Here is a 15,964-nt window from a genome sequence, read left to right as displayed (position 1 = left end):
CTGCTGAAGAGGAAAACACAAGCTGGCTCAGATGGCACACACCTTGTCATTTGTTTGAAACACATTCAAATAAAACCTTTTCCACCCATGCCAAAACAAGAAGAAAGCAAGAGATGCAAATTCTTTTTTTGCCTTGAAGCTTCGAGAGGTATTGGAACATATACCTCTGAGAAAGAGAACAAGCCTGGTGGAATCACGTGCTGCCCTCCTTGAGACAGAAACAGGAACATTCACCAGAAAAAAAGGCACAAGATCAATGGGATTCTGCATCCTCCTACTGCCAGGCTGAAGGCAGTAGCTTAAAGGAAAGGGGTGAATGGAGGCAAGTCTATACTCAAGGTGACAGGTAAAATCCCTCCTTGTCCACCTCCAGGTGCCTTCCCAGGTGCCTCTATACAACTGTGAGGCTCTGGATGTGCAAGGTCAGTCAATGGATGATGGTCTATCTACACCAGAGGTGTTGTCAAGGGTGGAAAAACCTACCCCCAGTATCACAACTACCTCCACGAGGAAGGGAAGTCAAGTTAGTTGAGGGTGACTCCCTTCTGAGGGTCCAGTATCCAGGTCAGGCTGGACGGGGCTCTGAGCAACCTACTCTAGTTGAAGACATCCCTGCTCACTGCAGGGAGGTTGGACTAGAAAACCTTTAAAGGGCCCTTCCAACCCAAACCATTCTATGATACTATACTGCTGGGGCTGGATTTAGCCTTCACACAACCTTCTCTTCTAGAAATTCAGGTCCCTGATATTTATGATCTCTCTGAGATAGTCTCTGATTAGAGCACAGGAAAATGTATTATCAGCTTAATAACAGATTCCCACGCCACAAAGCTTTGGCTCTCTTCAGTGATCATTTGATCATTTCAGCTTACTTAGAAATAGATAACTAAAAAGAGATAGATATGTGATAAGAGAAATACAGATTTTTAAACATGGTTATGAAACATACAAATAGAAAAATGTTTTTAGTAATAGGTATTTGTGTACACTTGAATTAGCTTTGTGTTTGTTCCATACTGTGGAATGAAATATACAACAGGGCCAATGTACAACCCAACACTAACTTTATTTTTCATTAATGCTGCTGGAAAAATAATCTTGTTCTGCCAGCAGCCTCAATTCCTGCTACTCCCTAAGCAGCCTTCCTAACCCTTCACTCCAGATTTTTCCTCAGAAATAATTTCTGTTCACATCTGCGTGTACAGTCAGGGAGAAAAACATTAAGGTATCCACGACACATTCAGGAAAGCAAAGTCAAATTTTCCTGCCTTGAAGGGGAACGGTTTTCACTCTTGGCAGAAGTAATGGAGGAAATCAGGAGAGCAGTTCTCTTCTTGTTTTCTCATTCTTGTTTGAAGTGAAGCTAATTGCAGTATTCCCAAGAGGTAATCAGACAGCATGGGAGACTACATTTCTTCCTGACCCAACAAGACAGGAATATCATTAAAGAAACTCATTATTCAGAGATATTTACTCTGCAGGGCAGGAAAAATTTAAAAACCATATAGTTATTTGCCTTCTATCTGTATACAAAGAAAAAAACCCTGATTTTGGTACTGCTAACATTTACTGTCTCCATCATACACATGTACTTTACGGTCGATTAGGTTCTCTGTTCACACCCAGGTGTTAGCCAGCTCCCCTGTTACAAGGTCTTTGTGTAACTTCAGCTAAAAAGTGGGCTTTTGTCCTGTTACGGTGTGCTAGTTTGGTGGGCCACGTGCCTGATCTGGGACACCCCAGTTATCCTCCCCTCTGAAGCCACATCAGATAATCCTATTCTACTCAGAGGCTCATACTAAGCATCTACAAAACCAGCAAATGTCCTAGAAGGCACCAAGGCCATTTAAAAAAAAAAGCCATAGACAGAACAGAACTGCCCCTCAGACTACAAACCAAACTACTCAAATCCAGGCAGTACACTGGAAGGGGGGCCAAGAAACACAAAAGACTAATAGGCCACCACTACCCACCCACGTCAATTATCTGTGCAATAGAAGCACTCCTGAAAGCAACCTGTTCTTCTGCATGGCCACGGTGGTGTTGGACCTTCTAGCTTGTGAAAGGCTAGAAGGCAAGGAGAGTAACACAGTTTCCTAGGTGGTGAAGATTTGTTTCTGAGAATAAATAATCGTTTCACCATCACTACCCTCTCCTTTGCAAAGCTGCTTTTAAGTAAGCCTCTATTGAAACCAGCACTTCAATGCCAACTGAGATAAAAAAAGTTCAAGAATCACCATGGAACCCTCTTTCTTAAATCACTGTGAAGAACTGGGCCGGGCTGTCATTGCACTCTTCAAAATCCACACTACGTGTCTTAATGCTGTCACCACCGTTTCCCCATCTCCTTGAGTAAGCAATCATTTTAGGCCCTTTTTTTCCCCAGGAACTGAATGGAAACATGCTGCTGAGTAGCTGATTCAGAAAACAGAAAAATATTTGTCCTTTCTAATAGGCTTTACGACATCCATGCTTTAATTAAAATAGGGCATATTTGCAGGAAATAACAGTATGTGCAACTGCAAGTCTGTGACTGCAGACGTACAGGAATCACCAGGGATTATAGTCTGATCGAGGAATCTAAAATGCACAGTTCCTAGAGAGCACACGTAAGGAGTACAGAACCATGGAAATGTAGCAGGAAGAAGAAAGGAAGGTGCAGGAACATAGACAGAGGTTGGCTAACTCATTGAATTGCAGCTTATTAACTTCTGCATAAACTGCACTGATGGTTTCATTAAACCAGCAGCAATTTCAGTGCCCGCATTAACTACTTTATAACTCGTTCAACTGCCCAGAACCTATTACAGAAACATGGAGGATGAAACCTTGTCTCCACTGGAGTTTGCAGAAATTCTTATCATTGATTTTAGTAAGGTTTTAATTGCGCTCATGTGTTTTGGACATGATCATGATGGATAAGATTTCCAAAGCCAAATCACTAAATCTCAAAGTTCTTTGAAAATTTTCATAAAAATAAAGTCCTTAGAAGGATATTTTATACAAGATACCCTTTGCTTTTAGACAGACAAAAATCCCAGCTTTCCTTGGTAAAAAGACATATACAGACCTGTAAACTATTCAAAGATTATTTATCAATTCTCCGTACTCATACAAGGAGTCCTCTTGAAAGAGATTTGACAGACCTGGTTGCTTCCATTTACTTTCTGCCTCTCTAGACCACCTGGCTGCTCTCACTACTTGTACCACCTCCTCTTGAAGAGGGCCGATTTCCCCCACTGCAGGTAACTCGCATTAAGCGTTCTTAAATCTTGTAGTTCCCTCTCTTCATCCTCTCTTTGGCAGGCTGCAGCATCAGCTCCCTTCAGAATAACCACCCAAGAGGCACTTAAAACAGCGTGATGTAACAAACCTGCTGCATGTCTCTGCCAATTAAGACATTAAAATTTTAGTAGACCTCATATTTTCCTCCTTCTTGGAACAGCAACTTTGTGTAACAGAAATGTCATATCTCTATTTTGTTTTCTTTGCAGAGAGAAAAAAAAAACACAACCCTCAAACTACTCCCTGGCCATATCTCCTGATTTCTTTTCCCATGAAAGCAGTAATAGCAATTGTCGCTCATAGGAACTTAGACTAGTTTGTTGATATCGTGGTTATATCACAGTGTTTCTCAAAGCACAAAAATCTAATTTTCTAATCAATTATTGCCCCAAAGTACCTATTACCATGGCCTTATTTAAACACTGCTAGTGAATCACATGTTTTACTCCGGTTTATGATCTCATTTAAATCTCCATGCCAATGTCTATGCTTATGTGAAAACCAAGTTTCAGACCATGAAAAGCTAAACACGGAGGTATGAACTCTACCTTCCAGTCCAAAGTAATTATTTTTTACATTAGTTTAGCCATTTACGGTAAGGGATGGGTATTAACAAGGATCACTCTACCTTCTTAAGGAAGAACTCTACCCAGTAAAATATGATTCACTTCACAAGAAAGCAGATTCGTAAAATCTCTGGAATTAAACCGAAGCACGAAGGAAGGACTTAAGATATACAGATGCAACTAGCCCCACAATCAGGAACTTTGCAGTAGAGACTGAGCTCAGGGCAGTATTTCCCTGGAAAATCACATTCCAGCTGCAAGACCAGCACACTGGTGAGTGGTTATCTGATGAAAACGGAGAAAAGCTTGGAGCTGACCTAAAGCATGAATTTCTCTCCAGTTCTGTGCACCTAAGTCTGAAAATTGCACATTTGGAGTCTTCCTTTATCGAATTTATTGTAACAGTAATGCCAACCCTTACAATTGAGGTTCTGGATTGGTTTCTCAGCATCACACGCAGCACAGCCCACAAAGGCAACTAAACAGGATGTGCTCCTTCACATCTTTTCCCAGAGTGGGTTTGAGTAGCTCCTGAAGCCTGTCTGGAAGGGTGCTCCTGCTCCTTCAGCAACCAGTATCGGTCAGTGGAGAGAACTGAGCCTCCCGTGTCTTCCAGCAAGCTGTTAACTAGTCACCAAGTGCTAAATAAACTTGTCAAAGAGCCAGGCTGTATTTTAATCTGCGTTGATGCCAAATGTAGTTGTCCTTGCACGTGTCTCCAGTTATCCCACAAACCATCACTTCTATCTTTCCCACAATAACCAGGCTATCGGCATTTCCAAATACTTGGAGGACAGCACTGGAGTTCAGCCTATCCTGAGCCTTTCAGAAGGATTATGACACTTCTTCCACTCTGTTTTTAGAAAGTGCCAGAGATAGCACATCCCTCTGCCTCAGAGAACAAATATGGTTATTATTTGGCAACATTAAATCACTATTTTACAGATCTCAGCAAAATATATATAATCAATCCTCTGTGTTTAATATCAGAAAACTCCGCAATGTTGAAAATGTACTACTCTTTGTAATCAAAGTATTTGCATTTGCTTTAAAAATTACTCCTAATTTTAAACATTCAGTATTACAAATATTTTATCAAAGATGAAACTCTTTAAGGAAATTTCCATTAAAAAAAAAAATCTTTCACAAGACAACGCAGTATCTCCAGGGAATTTCTTGTTCAGAAAAAAAATTAAGTTTCTTTAATTAAAATATAACACAGTGAAGAATTAATGGCTAAATTTAATTTTCTTTACAGCACATCGATTTACATTCCTTTTACTGAAATAAAAATGCTCTACTATTCTATATTGAACATAACAGAAAAAAGTGGAGTCAATGCCTAGCATACGTTTTAACAGTGGTTATGAGAAACCCCTCCCTATACTGTAAGAAAGTAGATCAAATTAAATCGAGCTGTCTGTGCACATGGGCCCTGCTAAAGTCAACTGGTACATATGAAAGGATAAACTAGGTGAATTGTCTGTACTGGAAAGCAAATCTATATCCCTGTACCAGAATCTGCTCCCTAATTTTGATGTTACAGAGAAAGGGGAGGGAAAAGCCTGAGAGATGCTAAGGTAAGTGAAAAGAACAACAACAAACCATTGACCAAAACCAAACCAATGCTTTCAGGAATCTCACTAAGCTTAATTACAAGGGCTTGCATACTGAAATCAAAGGCAAATCAGCTCCCTTCAGTACCTGCGTAAGGAAGGGACAGCTTGGTAGGTAAGAAGTACTGCCAAAGCAAAATATTTATTGACAGAGGACCTGTACAACACCGTGGGTGCAACCCACAGACCTGTTTTGAAACAGCAAAGGGATACAGGTGTGCAGTCAGCCTTGTACACAGGGGTAGGCTTCACTTACCACTCGAGTGCTGATGTAAAAAAAAGAGTGGCTGTGAATAGAGTGAATGGTCTGCAAGCGTTTCCACATTACTTGTGAAAAGATAATTCTAATTTCTCAGCTATTAATGGCTGCAAGTATTCCCCGATGTAATTACGGAGTAATAGCCGAGAACTTGATTGTGACCAACAGTTAGTAGTTTGCTGCTAACAAGGCAAACATGACAAACAATTTTGAGGCAATTATTGTCATTACAAGCCACACTCAATTGTTCAAGGCAAACGTAATAGAAAGTGACAGTTGTGCAGCTGGGAGGGAGGTGCGGGAAGCAGGATAGCTCTCTGGTTGCAACAGACCGGTCAGACTGTAGCAGAGAGCCTGCTCAATGCATAATTCATGGTTAATAATATTTGAGTCTCTAAAGCAAATTAGAGTATAAGATAAAAACAAAGACATGTCAAAAAAAGAACACAAATTATTAACAGATGAGAGAAGACACACAGAAGTAATATGGAGCAGGGGGGAGACATTCAGCACAACCAACTCAAGTTGCTTGCAACTAGCAAATGAAAATAGAGTAACTCCACAGATTAAGAGACAGTTGTAAAAGTAATTCACTTGCTGTGCTTCAGCGAGAGGGATGCTCACATCCAAACCCTGGTTTGAGACCCTTGCCTGACTAGGCAGGCCCCACGAGTTAGTGAAGTTCTGGAAGCGCCTTCCATTAATGAGGAGGAAGGAAGGAGCACGCTCTCCATGGAGAGACACTGATGCTGAGTTCTTACACAAATTTGAGTGTATGGGGAGTCAAAGGAAGACTTTATCATACAACAGAAGTGCCTCACATCAGCTCAGTATTCTGATGACAATGCACGCACCAGCTGCCTTGTCAGCAGCCAGTACATTAAAATACTTGATTTGCTGAAAATCAAGCTCTCCTTAATGATGTTAAGGACTGAAAATTTCCAACACAGCTGCACCAACTTTTCAAGCTCTTGCCCAGGCTCAGTAAAATGCATTATCACTGACATTGTAACACTGCTCCAGTGTCATTACACTGTCACCCGTAGTGCTTTTTGCACTGGTAGGCTATCATCTCTAAAGAAGCCATTAAAATGCCACTGGAACTACATTTCCACAACTCTCTGGCTTTCTGATCTTATTTTACCATTTTCTTCCTATTTTGTATATGTATTGGTTTATGCAAATAATAGTACACCAAAGCAAATCTGATGGGCCAAATCACCCCAGGTGTAGCTCCACTGAAGTAAAATAATACTAGCACTATATGTCAGGTTCTCGGATCCACTTTAACTCTGCTCAGGTGAAGATAGTACTGATTTTCTTCACACAGAGCAATATTTCAACTAACCCCCTGTCTAAAGAAACCTCTGTGGTTTTGACACGTGTTATGGACCCCTTTAGTGCAGCCCATAGACTTACTCAGAAGTGTGCATATGTGGCTGTAGTGCCTTTTGCTTTATTCAGGAACGAAGCTGGTGCTTGCGAAAGGTGGCAGATAAACAGCTGCAGAGGCAAGAAACCTTTGCTTATCCTCAGAACAGATTGCTGGGCAGGACAGACCTTCTGAAGCAGAGACCTTCCTCATTCTCTCTTGCCAGCTTGTCTCAGCCCTTGTCTTCAGGACACAGTTGCTGCTCTCATTCAGCCTCTGCTCTATCTCCCAGAACTGGGGAAAGGTAAAACCTGTCATATGGGCGGGCTTTCCCCTTCAGGGAAATTGCAGCGAGATCACAAAAGGCTACACATAAGGTGCTGTATTGCTAGGGTTGCCTGGGTGTTACTGTATTCCTCTCTTCCACTGCCATGACACAGACAGGTATCTTAGATCTCTTTCAGATGACTAGTATTTATTATTTCATCCTCAGTCATAAGATGTGAGTTTATTGACCAAAGCGTTACAAGTTTCCCTGGCTTGAGCAAGACTGGAAGGTCCGAGTATATCACAATATTCAGTCAGCTCTCCCAGCCCCAGCTCAAGTGTCATTTTAAATGATCTGCCATTTCACCAGTGGCTTGGCCTCAGTTCAGAGTGAACAAACCAAGGGCAAGTAGAGGTATAAAGTCTGCACTCTTGCACAGACACATGGTTTTGTCAACTTAATCAGCTGATGTTACATGTTTCAGGAGAAGCTGCTGACTAAAGATCATAGCTTCGATGCAGAAAACAGGTATTTAGGTGACCGACTCCAAAACTTGTACCTACCACAAACACCAAATGAGTGGAGGGAATAGTTAACGCGAACAACCACATCTCCTGCATCTATATTCAAGTTGCCAGGCTTTCCATATGAGGGGAAAGAGAACTGGCACCATCCAAACAACCACAAAGTACCTGAAGGGGTAGTCCTCCCCTGCACATTGCTTGGTTTTCTATAAACTGAAAATACCACCCGGAAAAGCTTACTAGTAATCCCCACGTTTAAGATGATAGCACAACAAGGGGGAGTTCTATACAAATAGCATTTAACTATCATTTTCTAAAAACTAGATTGAAGAAAGCATAGTTCCTCAACCCAAATCCAGACCAAGCATTGATATGTTTTGGTGTAGGGTGGGAAATACTGAAAATAAATTAATTCTTCATCTTGCACTGAACTACGGTCAAACAGTCTTATCCCTGATTTTTGTTTGATATCTCATATAATGAAAACCAAAAAAACCTCAGTATAAAATTTATACTTAAAATTTATACTCTTCTTACTTCTAAAGTTGTGCATGTTCTTAATTTCCTCTGATCAAAGCATCCCCCTACACCCCTCATGCCTTGGTAACTAATAAAGCACCCAGCAATGGAGCAAACACACTCAGCTGTTCTGAGGGCTCCAGCTAACAGGCAAAGGCAACAAGAGTCCCATTTTCCCTCAGGGTGGAGGCTCTTGTCACCTCTCTGTCAGACCTATCTAGAGGTCAGTTGTCACTACAAAAATCATTTTTGTACAGGTTGAAGCACTAAAGGACAAGTTCCCTTATTTCCAACTCGGTTTGCAAACCTCGCCTGCTGTCTGTGGTCTAAGACAAGGGCAAAAGGGTTTGATCCAGCAGCAGCAGAGTCCCTAGAGCGTTATGTGGAGAAAGCAGAAAGACGGCTCTTGTGCGGGAGCTGTGCACACAGATGAGCGGTATGCAGGGCTCGCAGCAAAGAACCAGCTTAGGACAAGGGAGCTGTAGCTTGTCTAGGGAAGCAAGAAGACAAGGGCAAGCAGGGGGGGAGGGTGCAAGAGAGAAAGGAACACGCTGGCAACACGCAGCCCTGTTTTTCAGCTGGCTGCTAGGGAAAGCAGCTCTGAGGCGCAGGTAACCAGCTCGCCCTGCCCTATTCCCAGCTGGGGAATGAAACGATTGCTAATGAGCATTGCTTTCCTTTTCCAACTCCCCAGGGAAGAGCAGCAGCTCTTTCCCAACTCCTCCCCCCTCGATGCAGCAGCCCTGCAGGTGCTCAGGATGCTATTTTCAGCCATTCAGCAGCAGGTGTGTCTTAAGGCCCTATTATTGAAAAGCTACAAAGGCTAATTTAAAGGGGGAACTGACCTTCCCAATATTGTGGCAACTTCACTACTAGGGATACGCTTCAGCAACTCTCCCCACTTTTCACTTCTTCCTCAAATCCCTGTTTCCTTTCAACCTAATATGCTTTGTACAAGGACTCTTAGTACATTTGCAGAGCCCAGGACTTTTGTGCAGTCCCACCATTCGTCTACTGCAAGCAAACACGTGGCATCCCTCTCTGTGACCTTCTCAACATTTTTCCTACCCACCATGACATTTCTGGGAGAAGACGACTATTGCTTTCAGCTGATACTGTGGGTTGCTCTTATATTTGCCTTTATTTTACTTAGGTTCAAACAGCCCAGCCATGGGAAACAGAACACAGAGTACTAGACTGGAAGACACTGAGAAACCTCAGATGAGATTTTCTAGATGAGCTCTGCAATGGAGACCCAAAGACAAATGCCTGTCTAAATACAATGCAGGTACAGTCCCAAGGGAAGAGGGTATGAAAGCATCTTACTCCTTTTATGTAGATACTGTCAACATTCCACTATACTCTGTTAAACTGAAGAGGTATCTCCACCTATCCCTCAGTGGCATGGCCCAGCTCACTAACACATTCCTTTAGTGTACATGGACTCTGTTTATAACCTGTTTAGATCAGCCAAAATACACAGAAAAACCCAACAATATATGTCCCAAAATATTTGCATACCACCTCACATGGAAAGCCAGATAAACAAAGTGATAGAACACATCACCTTTAGGTACACTGGAGCTGTCATTAATCCACCCCAGGCAGCAGTTTTCCTAATGATTCCCATCAGCAAAGCATTGTGCCAGTAAATCTCTGCTTGGGGCAGCAGGAGACCTGTGCTGTCCCATTTCACCAACACCAATCCCAACTGTGTGAGCACAGGCAACCTTACACAGCAGTAAGTTTTCACCTGCCAGAAGGCAGCAAAGACATTTCGGATGAGCCAAACGACAAGCATCTTTGTAGACTGAATGTGGTGGCTGACAAGCTCTCATAGACATATAGAATGTTTGAGGGAGGGAGGGGCAGGAATCACTTTGGACACAAATTCATGCTTTGATAATGATTTTGGGGTGTGTGTGCTATAATTAAATATTAAATTTGTAAAACTTTACAGTGAAGGCTGTGACAGCAAAAGGCATTGTACTGCTAAGTTCATTTAAATTCTGTCTGTCTTCTCTCCTTCCTGCTCCCACTTCCATCTCCCTATCCCCATGTTTACTATTTTATTCCAATCTTTTTTCCTCCCATTTCCAATCATTCTTTTCTCCCACCTTCTCTAACGTCTTTCAACTCCTCCTTCATCCTCTTCTCCCATAACTGAAAAGGCAGCATTGCTGTAACCAGCCATACCCAGGTTTGCTACCTGACAACAGCTAACACCGTAAAACCATGAAGCAGAAAGAGCTGCTATTTCAAATCTCTCTCTCAGTAAATGCTTTAGCCAGAAGATGCAGCAAAAACCAGGACTGCCTTAGGAAGGTGAACAAATACCATATCTGGGAGGAAGGGAAGGAAAGCTGAGAGATTTAGAGCAATTCTGTAAGATCACACTACCTGCAGCTCAAAGACCACAGTGCATTTATTTTCCATATGTTTTGAACAGCAAGTGACAGATTTGCAGCATCTTATCATTCATACTTATGTTCTAATATGATTAGAGGTAGCACGTGAATCTGGTTGTGGCAGGTATTAAGGCACAAATGACAGGCATTTCTTCACAGGCTACTGTACTGAGCTGTAACTTTTATCTCAGACGTATACATGCACACAGTTACTATTAAGAAACTCTACATACGTGAAAGATTCAGTAAATAGGAAAGCAAAAGCCTCTGAAGTAGTTTCACACTGAAAGCCGGATTCATAAAAAGGCACCTTCCAAAGTATGCCTGAAAAGTCTAACTCAGCATATTAGCTCTGAAAGGTCAGGTGTCAACAGGGAAGTGAGCTGGCATCTTGCGCACCAGAACTTCTCCTTTACTAAACATACATACGTAGAAATTAAGTGCACAAATCTGTGATAGCTTGAGGACATACAGACAAAAGGCAGCTTTGGTTAGAATCTGGCCTAACAAATTACCATAGACATCCCCCTCCTTTTTTTGTCCAGAGAACAACACAGGAGAAGGTTCTACCCATCACCAGACCCCGTCAGCCACTACGCCGCACACCCGTTCTCACCTAAGGGAGATGCGCAAGGTGGAGAGAATCCAGCTGAACAACAAATCCCATGTATTTAGTGTTCAGGAGCAATTAAGAAGCACTTCTGAATTGTCACATGTGATCAGGAAATTACGGAGTAACAAGCACAGAACACCAAAGCGTTGTTTCTAATAGCAATGGAACAGACATGCACTTCGGGTGTTGCACACTTGTGTACCACACATGAGCCTTTGTCACAGTCTGCAGCGGACAAGCTCTTTGTGTATTCCAGAGCCAAGAAAAAAATTTTATTCCAAACTAGGCTCACTTAACTTGTCCCACAACGAGGGCTGAAATCAGAGAGCACACATCTGTGCAACTTGCTTGCAAAGTAAAACTTCCATCTCTTTCACCAAAATAGCTTTGTGTTGTAACTACCCTAGAAATAATTAACATTCAAATTTACAATGTTCTCATTCTGTTTTCTTTTACCTCTATTTCCCCACTGAGTTTGGCTTTTCCATCATTTCTTCTGAATATCACACCCCAATCCCTAGCTCTTAAATAACCACGCACCCCTCTCCCTCATTTCAACCGGTAAAAACAACTTTCTCAGCCTTCTGGGTTGCCTCGAAAGTTTGAGTTTTATTTCCTTTTATGCCTGTGTATGGTCACACTAAAAATAGTAACATAATAACTCTTAACATACAGTGGTCTAAGCACTCATCTGTTGCCTAAGCAACAAACAAATTAACCTGCAAAAAACCCCAATTCCATCCTCCTCATGCTGAGGCATAGGGAACATATATTTCCAATGACCTAACGAAATGCTCTAAGAAGAAAAGGACACAGCAAGTGCTAAATGAAGGCACAGAATGGGAAAAAAAGACAAGGCAATACCACATTTTCCGTACAAAAGGAGACCCTTACCATCCTGCTGGCCCTGGAGGTTCTGAGGACTTTGCATTCTCTCTTCCAGATTTGAGCTGAGGTCAGAGTTCACAGCCGACATCCTGGTCGAGTCACTCATATCAAACTCATCACTTTCTATAGAGCTTTCATCCTGGAAATGGAAAGTTTCAGAGACACATCAGAAAACATCGCAGGTTGTTCACATTGTACGTGCAGTTTGCTTGTTTCACTCACACCTGGTGTGGGGTGTAATCATGGCGAATCCTTCTGTATAAGCAAACAAGCAGAGCAAGCAAGCATGGAAAACACAGCATGTGTGACCTGACAATCTGACAAACACAGTTTGCTCAGCTATGAGAATATTCTATTACAGCACTCTCATAACTGTTCCCATAGTATTTTGCAAAAGTGGGTTAGAAATTAGAAACCACAGAACAAGTCCTTGTTAGTCAAACTTGGTTGAGGAGCAATCCCCTTTCCACCTGCATCCTCTACCTTTCCCAGGTAAGGTCAGTAACCCAGTGATGACCACCCACAGTAAGATACTTCCTAATGGCAACTTGGCCAATAAGAATCCACAACCAAATTCCCATGACATGATGTCACTTTACACTGCTATTGGTATAAAGAAGCATCTGTGAAAATGATAAAGCTTACAGAAGCTCTGAGTGTGTTAAGATGACAGTCGCTGGCAAACCAAAGTAATATAATCATATGAGAATTACTTCAAATTTCTTCTACCTTATACATCTTTAATATGATTTATCTATCAAGTCTAAATTCAGAGCATCTATTAGGAATGACAGCAGAGGGCAAAAAGTAAAAGTACCGATCAAATATTTTGTCCCCATTTATAAAAGCAAAGCAGTTTTGGTCCTGGTCCAGCAAGTGTTCATATACACATTTAATCTCCCTTGTTTTGGTCCCACTGAGGTTCATGCGTTCAGTCATGGATTAAAAATTAAGCATCCACAAGTCTTGTTCTGTACACTGCTGTGGCAACACACAAACCTAATAACTTTTCTGAGATAATTACTCCTGTTACGAGGAAAAGCATTTTAAAGAACATAGATAGAATATGGCAAATTGTTTTGTATTATTATAAATTAAGATAATTTTAAAATACTTTTCCAATTACTTTTTTAACAAAACCAGAATTGACAGGATTCTGACTTTTTGGGGGGGTTGCTCACCAGAACTGACCTAGAAAACCAGCAAAGTTTAGGATATGATTTACTGTGTACTTTTTGTGACCTGGTTTCCACAGATGCTAATACAGCTACTATCTGTACTATCCAGGTTGCATGGGTGTTCCTCTTGGTTTTGGAAGGCAAGTTGTCTTGAGTCACAACTCTTGTCAAACCGGTAGGAAGTTCTACCAAACACCATTCAGGAGTGAGAGTGGGACAACATACAACGCAATGCTGTTCTGCACTGTCACACCCGGACGGTGACAAATAATGAAAGAAACATACCTTGTTCCCCAAGTTTTGTAAAAAACTAAATGGAAGAGTGAGGACTTCTCTAGCAGGCACCTGTTTGCCATACCTATATGAAGCAGAAGCACTCCCGCTAGAGCAGCGGCGAACACCCAAACTCTGCCCTCACACAAGAGCTGTGGTGCCCACAAGCCTCTTTCCCCAGGACAGGCAGGGCAAGGCACGTGTCAAGCTGGTCCTGAGATTTAGGGAAAACACACACTGCTTGTATAAAGAGCAAGATCAGGACACCAATTCCCCCAGACGTCCCGCAAAGCTGTGCCTCTGTTAACACACGGTGGTACTTCTCAGTGAATCCTGCAGGAACCAGCACGCACCAGCTTACATTTCCCAGTTCTGAGGATAGACAATCTGTACGGGCTCCCAGAAAGGGAGCCCTGGCTATCCCACATAGGCATGTTGGATATCTCGCACAGGCATCAAGCACCACACATGAGCAGCCTGCGTTTGCCTACAGCACTGTGGAATACCTGCACCTCACTCTCCAAACTGTGTAGCCATTTATCCGAGTCTGCATCGGTACAGCCATGGAGAGAGGAGCTGGGAGCCACTGGCATCTTTGTACAGCACAGCTGTAAATTCCCAGACAGCAGATAGTTCTCCTGTTAGATGAAGACTCTGTCATCAATGGTCTCAGCTTAAAAATGGTGAATTGAGGATGAGAGTATTAGGAGGCTTTCAGTCACCATGCCAGCTAGTTGTGAGATCCAAGTTTACTCCTGTCTCAATTCCACCCCCTCCACAAGAACACAGATATGAGTGATGAAACCTTGGAAACACAGCCTTCCTACAAAGCCAAGCATGTTTAAGCGCAGGGAAGGTTTGAACGTTCACCAGAAACCTTGGTGGTTTGTAACACAGTATTTTAACCATCATTTTGTTCTCAGTGCAACGTACAGCCCGGAGGAAAAAAAAAAAAAGAAATTCTTAGCAAAACTCTGCTTTGAGAAAAGGCAGATCACATTGAGAATTTTTCTTGTGCCCACTCTGCCCTAGCAAAGACTTTATTATGGAAACACAAAAAAATTACTTTTCTCTTCACAAATCTAGTGCTGTGGACATTTCACACAGAATAACTTCAGAGCTGCAAAACCAGACTAGGCAGGGAGATACCAAGCAATGGTGCTTCCTGCTGCTGCCACCATGTCATCGCCACTGGTTCATCCAGATGAAAAACTCATTTAACAAGGTTTTAGTCATCAGACCAGAAAGACTGCACCAAAACATCCAGGCTGTAGAAGCACTGTGCAGGTGACCCTGATGCAGCATCAGTGTTCCACCCTGTCATGGGAGGAGTAATTCTCAAAGGGAAGAAGTAGAAAAACCAGAGTCCTTTAACTCCTAAGGAAATTGCAGGGATAAAGCCTCTTCTCTCCTGCTGCTTGAAACCCTGCTGCCAGATCCCTGAAAAGAAGCAGCACACAGAGGAGAGACTCAATAGGAGGGAAAGATGATCAGGCTGTATTTGTGCATGAAGAACTCCGAGTCAGGGATTTCTCCTCAAACCCTCCACAGTTAAAAAAAGGCAAAAGCAAAACAAGGATCCTGATATTTCTAGAAGAGTGATGAAGTCCCCATTCTATGGGGTGCTGAATAATTCATACATTTCCACCAATAGCCCATATCTACTTATTACAAGCCCAAATCTGGCTGACTCCACAGAAGTCAGAAGTCAGTCAGGGTCTTTGACATAATCCAGCTGCTAAGGTTGTTTTTGAAGGTCTTCTTTATTAAAAAATATCTTGTAGTCAGGCAGAAGGACACAGCATGCAGGACTGCTTTTTTGGCTGGCACATAGCTGTGCTTCTAACTATTTGGCAGCTCAAATGGTAAATGAACACATTTCTAGCAAAATGAGCTTATTACAAATAATTTGGTTGGTGCCATCCAACTGATGGCACTTAAGATCTAGAAAAACCCTGAATAAGGCACAGAAGAAAATCATTTTCAAGAAGAAATAAATACAATTCAACTGCAGTTCTCTCTGAAGACACTTGATTCTCAGCCTATTTCTCCTCCTCTTTTTTCCTGTTTTTTTATTCAGTTTCAAAAGCAAATCCTACTCTTATTTATCAAGTTCTTTACCAGGGCTTGCACCTATCTCACTGTAATGCATTGCATCCTGGCTGCTAACCTTGAGAACACCATGACATGCATTC

At 42.1% G+C, this 15,964-nt stretch overlaps 1 protein-coding gene across 3 annotated transcripts in view; it reads right to left on the bottom strand.

Annotated features, from left to right (window-relative positions):
* Positions 1-15,964, bottom strand: part of NOL4 (nucleolar protein 4) — a 148,498-nt gene that overhangs the window by 120,225 nt on the left and 12,309 nt on the right. For all 3 annotated transcript variants that reach the window (XM_010133202.1, XM_010133203.1, XM_010133204.1), the window contains exon 4: positions 12,325-12,457. In XM_010133202.1, the coding sequence (XP_010131504.1) occupies positions 12,325-12,457 (133 nt within the window). The remainder of the gene's footprint in view (positions 1-12,324; positions 12,458-15,964) is intronic.

The sequence above is a fragment of the Buceros rhinoceros genome, unplaced genomic scaffold (assembly GCF_000710305.1).
Source record: "Buceros rhinoceros silvestris isolate BGI_N320 unplaced genomic scaffold, ASM71030v1 scaffold1693, whole genome shotgun sequence".
In the NCBI taxonomy this organism is placed as follows: Eukaryota; Metazoa; Chordata; class Aves; order Bucerotiformes; family Bucerotidae; genus Buceros; species Buceros rhinoceros.
The sequence above is the reverse complement of the archived record's forward strand: the minus strand, read 5'-3'. Positions and strand labels throughout refer to the sequence as shown.